This window comes from Dysidea avara, chromosome 4 (assembly GCF_963678975.1).
Source record: "Dysidea avara chromosome 4, odDysAvar1.4, whole genome shotgun sequence".
Lineage (NCBI taxonomy): Eukaryota > Metazoa > Porifera > Demospongiae > Dictyoceratida > Dysideidae > Dysidea > Dysidea avara.
In genome coordinates, this window is record NC_089275.1 from 3,576,052 (window position 1) to 3,587,531 (window position 11,480).

The 11,480-nt window shown below is 36.7% G+C and overlaps 1 protein-coding gene across 1 annotated transcript; it reads left to right on the top strand.

Annotated features, from left to right (window-relative positions):
• The first annotated feature begins 8,751 nt into the window (after positions 1-8,751).
• Positions 8,752-9,519, top strand: LOC136252811 (TNF receptor-associated factor 2-like). The gene has a single exon (XM_066045384.1). It carries the CDS (start codon positions 8,752-8,754, stop codon positions 9,517-9,519), a length of 768 nt encoding a protein of 255 aa, XP_065901456.1.
• Positions 9,520-11,480: the final 1,961 nt, after the last annotated feature.

Below are 11,480 nucleotides of genomic sequence, written 5' to 3' on the forward strand. Positions count from 1 at the left end.
TTCATGGAGACACCTCTCAAGCAAAGATTGATAGTACATTCACATACTCTAATAAAGCAGTCATCACTCAAGTGTAATGTGATTGCATGTCTATAAGAGTATCAATAATTTAAGCTACAATAATTATTTTTATGCTTGCTGCAGCTGGTACGTACTTACCTCTACAGTTGCAGAAGAAACATGTGATTTGCTGTGCAGTGCTCCCTCGATTATTCGAACACTTGGTTATCCAAACAGTAGGAATGACTGCTCTATTAGAGTATTTTGTCTCAAATGTATGTTCTATTAGAGTATTTGAACAGGGCTCTGTATTCATATGTAAATGAATGGGCTTTGATTATCCAAACTTTTTAACTATATGAACATGTCTTGGTCCCAAGTAGGTCAGATGATGCTACATTATACTATATATGTGAACTCTCTACTCTAGCATTGAGAATATTCTCAGGCATTTAAAAAGCCAAAGTACATTTTTTTCCGCACAATGCTACACCACTTTTTACCACAAGGATCATTTGCTGCTTAACTTGAATATTTATAGCCAATCCCCATTACTAATAGAAGCCAGATAGAAATCATATGCAAAGAAGGTGTTGATGGCTATCAATGAGTGCAGCACTTTGAAACAATAAAACTATTAATGATAAGCATAATTATGTCAGTGAGGCTAGATTTACATGTAAGAGGTTATATACAATCACTGGACTGGTAGACTAGACTACTGGACTCAGGTTTAGTCTTCTCTTTTTTATCACATTTGTAGGCAACTGGTTGTACTGTAGCTACTGCTACAGTGAATGTAAAATATGCAGGTGAAGCTGTCTACTTGGTACTACTCATCTTAGGATTATGCACAATTTACAAAGCAATTCCCTCTTAGAATAATCTCCATTGTATGACTTACCATTCATCTTATCATGAAGTACAAACCATATAGTACATGTGTATGTAGTGTTGTAGTAACCATGTATCCATGTCTACGTAATAACTGCAAGTTCATATTAAATTTTATTGAGGCAGCTAAATTAAGTGGTGATCCTTAACTGTCTCCTATTCCACAGAGCTACAGGTGGGCAATGTTGACAAGTCTGGTATAATCATACCTTTCTTTTGTGTGTGTGTGTGGATTTCTTTATGTGCGGGAGTGGTCTAACTACATGAGACTAGCATACAGGTGCCAAAAGAGAAAAAGAAGGAACATTTATTACATTTTTTGACCTTTGATGATTATATCCCTGATGATGTTGCTGGTAGAGTTACTGATAGTAATGCTAGTAGTTGGGGACATCCAAGGTTCATTTCCAATGAAAATCTTTACAAAGTCATTCCCACATGTCAGTATCTCAAAGACGATTGTATCTTCCTCCAAGTTAGCAAATTGTAAATGTAGCTTGTAGGTGATGTTTGTAACTGGAATGTATAGGTAACCATGTAGTTGCACTTATTAAGTTATGCATAATTATAGCACCAGAAGTGCTGTCCATAATTTTATGTGTTGTATATGAATACAGTTAAACCTGTGTATTAAGGACACCTTGGGACCAACCAAAAGTGTTCTTATTATCAAGGTGTCTTGATTTTTGTCAGCTTGTGTGCTACGAGATACTTGGGACCATAGCCGAGTGACTGTCCAGATCATATGAGTGTCCAGATTACACATGTGTCATTCTTAAGTGTCCTGATTAACATTTCCACTGTAATAAGCTGATTTAAAATTTAGAATACATGCAAATAAGTATAATGGTTAAATTTAAAAGCATGAAAGACTCAAGCCAATGAACATTTGCATGTTTGTGTGGTTCATGAAATTGTGTGATTGCTCTTCCTAACTTGCATAGCAATGACTTTGTTAAAGCTTTCAGTCATCCAGATGCTTGAAATTATATTGTAAATCACTTTTGTACAGATCTATGTTCATCAGCCATAATATTATACATATTGGGGACAAGGCTACTGTTGTTGGGGACAAGGCTACTGTTGTTGGGGACAAAGCTGCACAGGTTGTATACAATCACTGGACTGGACTACTGGACTAAAGTTTTTTTTCCATTAGTACTTGACTGCTCTATTAGAGTATTACAATAGAGATGGTGGGAGGTGAAAAGTGTTGCTGAGGCTATAATGGATGTCGACTAAACTTCAGCGGTGGTGGAATAGATCCCAACCAAAATTATCACAAAATGATCAAATTACTCTAATGTAACAATCAGCCATTCCAACACAGGTAAACACATACTGAAAAAAAAAAGAATAATAAAGTCATCCTCTTTGAAATATAAGATGATGATGTTGCTTTGTATGTTGTGGTTTCCTCCCATGAAGTTTGTATTAAGTTGCAGGATGATTTGGCCTGTGCATGTTTATATAGCTCGGTCTACCATGTGGCAATTGACCCTCAGTCTAATGTGTTACCAGGCCTGTGAACACTGGTAATGTGGGCATAGTCTACATCCCATGACTGGCCATATCTCACAGGCGTCTGGATTCAGTGGAATGGAATGGTACTTAGGTAATTTCAATTAGTGGTCACCTCTTTAAAAGGACCACCTTCTAACAAAGACCACCTCTTTACAAAGATTGTTTTACTTTAATATCTGAATTATTGTTTTAGCCCTATAAGACAGTCTTATTGATGAATTGCGTGCCACATGTTATGTCTAGAAAAGCCAGTGATATCTGATTTATGATACAGTACAGTAATAGCTATATACCCATACAAAAACAGCTTGGCTATACAAAAAAAGATGTCTCCATGAAACTAAAAGCAACTGGCAACTAAAGGAGCTAATATCTGGTGAGGCCAAGAAATGAATGTTAATATATACTGGTATAATTTTGGTCCTTTATCATTGACTTGTGCAGTCTGACTGTATTCCTAATTAATTCCCTGTAAATCTAATAGGCTAGTAAATTGGTACCTTTCTCAATAGTCCAGCATTGTAGAGGAGAAAAAAGGCGGCTAAATTACTAGCCAATTAGAGTTACAGGGAATTAATTAGGAATGCAACAAGACTGTACAAGTCAATGATAAAGGACCAAATTTTTATAAATTATAGCGAGTTATTTGCCAGTATTTCTTGGCTTCACCCAGATATTAGCTCCTTTAGTTGTCAGTTACTTTTAGTTTGATGGGGACGTCATTTTTGTACAGCCAAACTGTTTTTGCATGGGGTATTACAAATCAGATATCACTCTGACTTTTCTAGGCATGTGGCGCACAACTGATCAATAAGACCATTCTATGGGGATACACTCTAAAACAACAAGATAGCAGCAATTTAAACAGTAAAGTAAAACGGTCTTTATAAAGAGGTGGTCTTTGTTAGAAGGTGGTCTTTATAAAGAGGTGACCACCAATTGAAATTACCAAAGTACAGTCCACCATTCCGCCATTCCAGTCCACCATTCCATTCCACTGAATCCAGACGCCCATATCTCAGTGCTGTCTGGAATCTATAACTTGTGTTACAAAGCCAATTTAACATTTCACAAGGGGGTGAACCCATAGCATAATTGAATGTGAAACTTTAAACTAGGCAAATTTTATGTGCCCATATACCCTGTTTTAACATTCCCAGTACTAGCAAACAAACATTCTTGTTTAACTAATTTATACAGTTGCCAGTTGCCTATCTCAGTGTGACCATTACTTCAGATTAATTTTGAAATGGAATGATCACTGTCAGCATATTGTATGCGGGGCAACTCAATCCCTGAACTGATCAATTGCAGACTTAATTGGATACGTATGTAATGACAGGACTAAAGCAACAGCTCTTGTCTTGAATATTCAGCACTTGTGCTGTAAAGCCTTAATAAATAAACTAATATCCATTTGGTTCCACATGGGGTACTTTGAGATAATAAGTCACTCTCTAGAGTTCCTTGGATACATACACATGAAATTGACAAGGAGAAAACATCCTGACCACCTCACAGACTCCTGTAAGCATTCGAGTGTTAATCAGATGGCTGCAGTCAAGGATTTTTTTCTCCTTTCTCCACCTTTTCAAACATACTTTCTGTAACAACTTTAAACAGGCTGTAGGACAGACCTTCAGCACTTGTGCTGTAAAACCTTAATAAATAATAATAAACATTGTAATGTTACGTGGACCTCTATACTATTAAGAATATTAACATGATCTAGAGTCAGTGCAACACAGAGCAACTAATTCCGGCGATTAATGATTAAACAAACTTGGATGGTAAAATTGCATGAGACATAATAGTGTACTTGTGTTGTGATGCTATTATGCCATAGGCAGATCTAGGAGATACTGTCAGGGGGCTGAGGGGGTATGGGGAGGCAAGTAATGTTAAGGTAAAACAGTGTTTATTCAACCAAGAGGAGATCACTCAAATGCTTCCAACAAATTCACGTCCTTGCATGGAGTTTTAATTCTTTACCAAATTGTCTTGATGCCTACAGCCAAGCATAACTCAACTATAGTTAAGGCTACGGGTATATGCAGGTTTAACATTGAGCCTTTATTCCAGCTGTGTTCTATACATTCACTCTTGCTGCACCCTAAATTGATTTCTTTTAACTCTAATATAATTGGCTGGTAATTGCTCTATATAATAGCCAAATTACCAGCCAATTAGAGTTAAAAGAAATCAATAATTAGGATGCAGCACCAGTGAGTCTATAGAACACAGCAGAAAGATAAACATTCAATGTTAAATTTTGTGTTAATTTCAATTAGTAGTATAATTTTTCATCAATTTGCAGTCAGAATTATATCTTCTGTTGCTACTATCAGATGGTTTTATGTAGTTTGTATGTAACCACTCTCCCACCCTCCCTGTTTTCTTGATTACAGGTGTATATGAGATCCCTATAGACATGGTCCAGTGATATACGAGAATCTTTCATTATGTTAATTACAGGTAGCATAGCACAATGTTGCTGAATTGTCATGTTGTGAACAATGAAGTGTATACAGTTCAGTGCATGGCAGGATTTTAATGAAGAGTAAACAATTCAACCTGTGATAAAATAATTATGATCTAATTGGTTTATGTCAGCAACATCATCCAATCCAATAATTAGCTAATAGATAAGTAACGCCAAAATATCCGATACTTGTATAACCACAATAAAGTTTACAACCAGCTTCTATTATCCTTAAGGGATTTGTTTCGGTATAGAGATCCAAAATAATCACAAAGTAGTCACATCATGCAATGTCATGAGCAGCTTGTTCCACCTAAAGTTGTAATATTCCTTACAAGATTTGCAAATGGTTGCAATATTCAGAGGCACTCTTTACATTCTCTGATAGTATAGCAGAAACAGTTAACAAGGTTTGCTTGGTAGGCCCATGCAAGCAATGTACATGTATAGTTAATACTATTAGGTGATTTTCTGTTTTTCACAGGGTGCACATCTGTTTCCACTGCCACAATTATTCCCCCAATTGTGCCTGTACAATTATATTAATAAAAAAATTATTTGTTTAGTTAGGCTCCAGCTGATTCACTACTCGAAGGTTCTTAGTTTACTAATTTGTTAAGCTGCTTTACTGTAGTTGTACCCAGTTATACTGATAGTAAAATATCAGTAACTTTTAGTATATGGAACATAATTGTTTTACTGAGTTTTAAACTCTCAGTAAAACATCAGTGAATGTGGGTTTACTGAAAAACTACTAAAATAACAAACAATTAACTGTTCCATATACTGGGGATATACCACTCTAGTAAACTTTAAGCAGTGATTATTCCAACATAATTTAAAATATAATAGATAATTAAAAGCATCAAGTGTTATGTCAGTGTAATACAAAAGATTTCAAAAATTCAATTATGAGTGTGCCAGATAGAAAGCAAATAATGAAAACAATTATACTGAAAAACACTAAAATAATGTACTGATTTTTGGCTGGTTATTAACATCAAATGTGAACAGGCCTGCAAAAATAGGGCATGTGGGCACATAAAATTTGCCTACTATTTCAAACTGTATGCGTTGCATAACTTAGTATGCCATTGTACTATAGCCATATAATTTTCAGCACTTTATATAATAATAGTTACAGAGTGCAGACACTCTATTCCAGCACTGAGATATCTTCTGTTATGTGATGGGGTGTAGTCTGTGCCTAGTTTCGCAGGCCCAGTCACAACTAAGATCAAGATATACTCTAGTAGAGCAGTCACTATAACACTAATACAACAGTAAGAAAATAATACTGATGTAGCTACCGTAATAAAACTGTCAGTTCTTGTCTTCTTGAGCATAATCTTGAGTTTGAAAGCATAACTCTGGGCATGCATAATAGTCTTGATATTTGAGTACTGCTTAATGCATAATAGGCCGAGGCCTAATACAAATATCAATACGATTTGCACTTATAGACAGCAGCCACCTCAAACATACATTCATTCTAAAGTGCCAGTTGGAGATATTGTTAAATTGGAAGATTTGTGTGGTGAGCTCTCCAACAAAGTTGCATGATTACTAGTTTGTCATCTACCAATATGGCAGGCAGGAAGTAACTATTAGGTCTGAGTCAAATATTCTCATAATTTTTTTTGTCAAAATGCTTTCAGAATTTTCCCAAAATTTTTGCCATTTATGCTCTTCAGTGTTCCCATTATGTGATTGAATTATCTTGGAACATTTTAATCAGTGAATGTTCTATTAGAGTTTATCACTGCAAAGTGATGAGAGTATCGATCTAAGGAGCTATGCGCTGTACAATGCATTTGAGTACTCTATTGCAGTTTCCACTGACCTCTCTGTTAGGGAGTATCAATCTATTTTCATGGAATTGAGCTCCACATAATCCACCTAATAAGTCACATATTATTATACAGATATAGCATTATGTTGTAGGCATAGCACTCCAGCCTATTATGCCTTTTATTATGCTCATTAGTATAATCTATAGTGATTACATTTTTCCTTCATTTGTACTGCTTGAAGTATCTTAGTTTACTACAGTGGTATATCCCCAGTATATGGAACAGTTAATTGTTTGTTATTTTAGTAGTTTTTCAGTAAACCCGCATTCACTGATGTTTTACTGAGAGTTTAAAACTTAGTAAAATAATTATGTTCCATATACTTAAGTTTACTGACACTTTACTATCAGTATAACTGCAGTAAGGCATCTTAACAATTAGTAAATTAAGAACCTTCAAGCAGTGTTGGTTCTCGAGACATTTCTCATGCTGTAAAATAAGTCAACCATCTTAGCATGAAAATACTGTACTTGTGTGTGACTAACAAATGGCAATAATGAAATTAAAATGTGGTAGGGTGAAAGATGCATGAGGTGCACCATGGCCAGGGTAATAGGTAGTGATATCAGGGGATCTGGCAGCCCCCTGGCAGACGCTACAGGTATTTTACATATTTCGATCAGGATTGATCTTTTAACGTATGGTAAATCATAGTAATAATCATACTTTCTATGTGGCCTACATTGATAAAGAGCTGTATGTACGGATCAGTGACAGTCATGAGTTTAGCTAGCTATAGACCTAAAGTAAATTATAAGCATGACAAAGGACCAAATGAATAGTCCTAGCAGGAGTGTGCCCCTGGGTAGGGATGCAAGTTTTCATACTCAGTGAAGGATGTTATGTGGTGACTGTTCTATTAGAGTATTTTACTAATTGGCTTCCTCTTTTGTTTTTGGGAGGGAGGGGAGGGCACGTGCCTCTCCCACTGACCCAGTAGGAAGCTAGAAGACAAAAACAAAACGTAGAACTTCCGATTTACACGGTCATGCACGTGTTGTCTCTACCTCTTGCTCACGTGATCGCACACGTTTTAGTGTCACCAAGAGACTGAGTGTGCTCTATCGGTCGGCTCATAGTTATACCCGTAGTTATACAAGTAAGATATAGCCATATTTTGTACACTGAGTGTCGCGGCGAATTATGGCATTTCAATTTACAGGAGTGGCTGCTGTAGGAACCTGGGCCGGTGACGACCCAGGTGGTAGTTGGTTAGCCTAGATAACTGATCATGATGTATATTGACACGCTATTTGTACAGACAGGTGGTAATAGCTACCATACAAGTACAGTCACATGATGTAATTAATAGGTAGGAATGTGCGATTAGTCAATATCCTACAGCTGCCGCCAGTCAGCCACGGTGCACAGTGAGCCTGCTGTACGCCGGTACGCGAATGAGGACCTGACATGTCAACGATCAGAGACAGCGTAATTGGTGGATATTAAAACCAGTTTTTGGACACACCACATGAGCGGTACATATGTAAAATATGCATCCATCCCTGCCAAGATGCTTATTTGAGTGGATGCTGTGGTTACAACTTTTGTAAGTCTTGTCTGAATATGACAGCCACCAGATGTCCAATTTGCCGAAACGTAGCATTTACTACATTGTCCAACCATAGATAGTATATAATATCTATGGTCCAACAGACAAGCTGATCGCGAGATTAGAAGTCTTCACGTTACGTGTACTAACAGGAAGAGAGGTTGTGAGTGGCAGGGTAAACTGAATGGCATCAACAATCGCTTTGGAAACAGTGATGGTTGTCAGTTTGAGAATGAGATATGTTCCAATGAGTGTGGGAAGATGTTACAACGACGATATCTGACCAGTCATGTTGAAAATGAGTGTCCACGTCGCATCATTAAATGTCAGTTCTGCCACATCACAGGAGGGCATCAGTTTATTGAGGAAAACACAAGGAACAGTGTCCCAAGGTTTTGCAATATTGTCCCAACAAATGTGAGGTAGGGAATGTCCCTCGTGAAGACATGGAAGCACACAGGAAGGAGTGTCCTCGTGAGATGGTTCAGTGTGAGTATCACAATGTTGGGTGTGAGGAGAGGATGATGCGTAAGAGGAAAAGGAATCACGAGGAGGAGAAAATGGAGGAACATTTATTGATGACCAAAGCTAAAACAAAAGACAAACTTGTATCCACAGAAACTAGACTTGGTAGTCTTGAAGTGATGATGCATCGTTTGATCAATACCACTGGATCTTCTAATATACTGATTGAATCAACACAATGGTCCAGTCATTTTATCACCTTGGCAACAAAGGTTGTGTCAGTCACTCAGATATGTCCAGTGACTATGAAGATGTCACACTTTGCCGAACACAGAGAGAGGAACCTTTGTTGGTTCAGTGAGGAATTCTACTCCCATAACAGAGGATATAAGTTGGTGTTGTGTATTTGGGCTGCTGGTAGCCGCAGTAGTACTGCAGGTACTTATATGTCAGGATACTTTTATCTTGCGAAGGGATCACATGATGGTGAGCTAAGATGGCCAATCAAGGGAAAACTTGAAGTGAAGTTGTTGAACCAGATTGATGATCGTGAGCATCATTCTGTGACTGTTACCTATAACAGTCATGCTCAGGAAACTACTACTAGCAGAATTACTGATGTAAACAGAGCTGTTGGTTGGGGAACGGCAACGCTTTTTTCCACTGAAGTCATCGAAAAGGTAACTCCAACATGTCAATATCTAAAGGATAATTGTATCTTCCTCCAAGTTAGCTATACATATGCATAATAATTACATTTTAGGATGATGGCAGATAAAACTTTTTGATTAATTATGTAATAGACATATACATTGTAGTTGAGATGTAAGAATGTGGTGTTTTGTAATAACGAGTAATGAGTTGATAATGTATCTTACTTGAGAAAAGTGTTTGCAAATAACAATCAATCACCAAATGAATGAACGAGTGAATAATTTCTTGCCACCTTAAAGTACATTATCACAGTTCTCCCTCTATTATCTAAACACTTGGTTTTTCAAACAGTATAGAGGTGACTGCTCTATTAGAGTATTTTGACTAAGATGGATGTTCTATTAGAGAGTATTTGAACAGAGCTCTGTAAATATGTGAATGGACTTTTGATTATCTGAATATGTCTTGGTCCCAAGGGAGTCAGATAATCAATGGAGCACTGTACAACAGTCACCACAAACATGAACAATATACCAGCATGTGCTATATGTTAGTAAATTCTAAGCAAACAAATTTTAATGTGAATTTTCTAGTAGCATGATAGTCCAAAAATGGTGAAAGAAAAAACCAATCCCTAATTGTGCACATAATGGTATTTTTTCTTTCAAATTTATGCACACACATACAGTATATATACGTTCCAACTTTATATACCAGATTTTACCTGTGATTATTTCATGTGATACTTAAGTATATTTGATTAGGGATCATAGAAAAAGTAGGGAAACAAGGGAGGTCGGCTGCACCTGCAGATATACTAGGGTAGTTCTGAATTCCATACGTTAGTTTGTGGAAAGATATTCCTACATAGCTATTCTGTAGGGTTGGTCACAGACAAGTGTGTAGTCAAGCCAACTAACTAAGTTGACTCACAAAAGGTTGCATGGATAGTCACTTGCTAATACATAATCCAAGGAGATGTGTTGATGGAGTCACACATATAGGGACATTTATGCACCTCTTTATATCTTTGATGGAGTGAAAAAAAGGCTGAAGGCGTCAAGTTATCCCTCCAGGAGCTGACAGTCATATCACTTTTTTACTACATGGATAGTAGCACCTTGTGGGCCTTATGAGCTCCTGACAGTAGTTATAATGTATATATCATAACTATTATTATATCATAATTATTATAATGTATTATATCATAATTATTATTTTGCTGCATGTGTCCAAATAGCCAGCATGACAAACATTTTGTTATAAACTTGATCCCATTTAGATCTTTAGTCTACTGAGCAGTAAGTTACATGCATAACTATACTAAAATGTGGTATAATCAGTCCTGCACGTACACAAAATTTGACGTTCCACCCAAACAATGAACAACATTAACCGAGTTACATCATGTCTTGTCCAATATAATAATGCTGTAGCAGCTAGCTAAAAGTCATTGCTGTGCATTGTGCCACAAGGAATCTTATCATTTAACAAGCTGTTAACTGGAAGGGGAGCACTGCAGCAGCTGCCATCAGTAGACAACATGAAGCCATGCTTCAAGTGACAATAGACTATTAATTGCACATATCTTAGGCTGTGCAAAGTTAATAATGTTTCTAGTCCTACCCCAAAATTGACCAAGTGACCAGGCTTGATTATTTTTTTTTACACAACAACTTTTTGATGTGGTGCACTATACTACATTTGACATAGCAGTACATGGGGGAAAAACAAAGTCAATGTATAAATTTAGTGTATCTTTATAAGAAATGAGTGTTTACAGGACATGACATGAAACCCTTTCAAAAGATCTGAAATATTGTATGGTGATTGCACAATTCATTTAGAAAAATAAAATGACCAGGAAGGGAACCAGAAACATATAATTAACTTTCCGTGGCCTTACCATGTCATAAGTAAACAATACAGGTTCATTGTCTTCAATTTTGTATAATTTTTTTACATGTTGACATTTTCATCAGTGGTTTTTCAAGTCATCATAAGAACAAGCTACCACCACTAATCCTCAAGGCCACAACACTTGTTACCTACAGTC

Coding starts and splice junctions, on each gene's coding strand:
- LOC136252811 (XM_066045384.1), top strand. CDS start 8,752: ATGGAAGCACACAGGAAGGAGTGTCCTCGTGAGATGGTTCAGTGTGAG.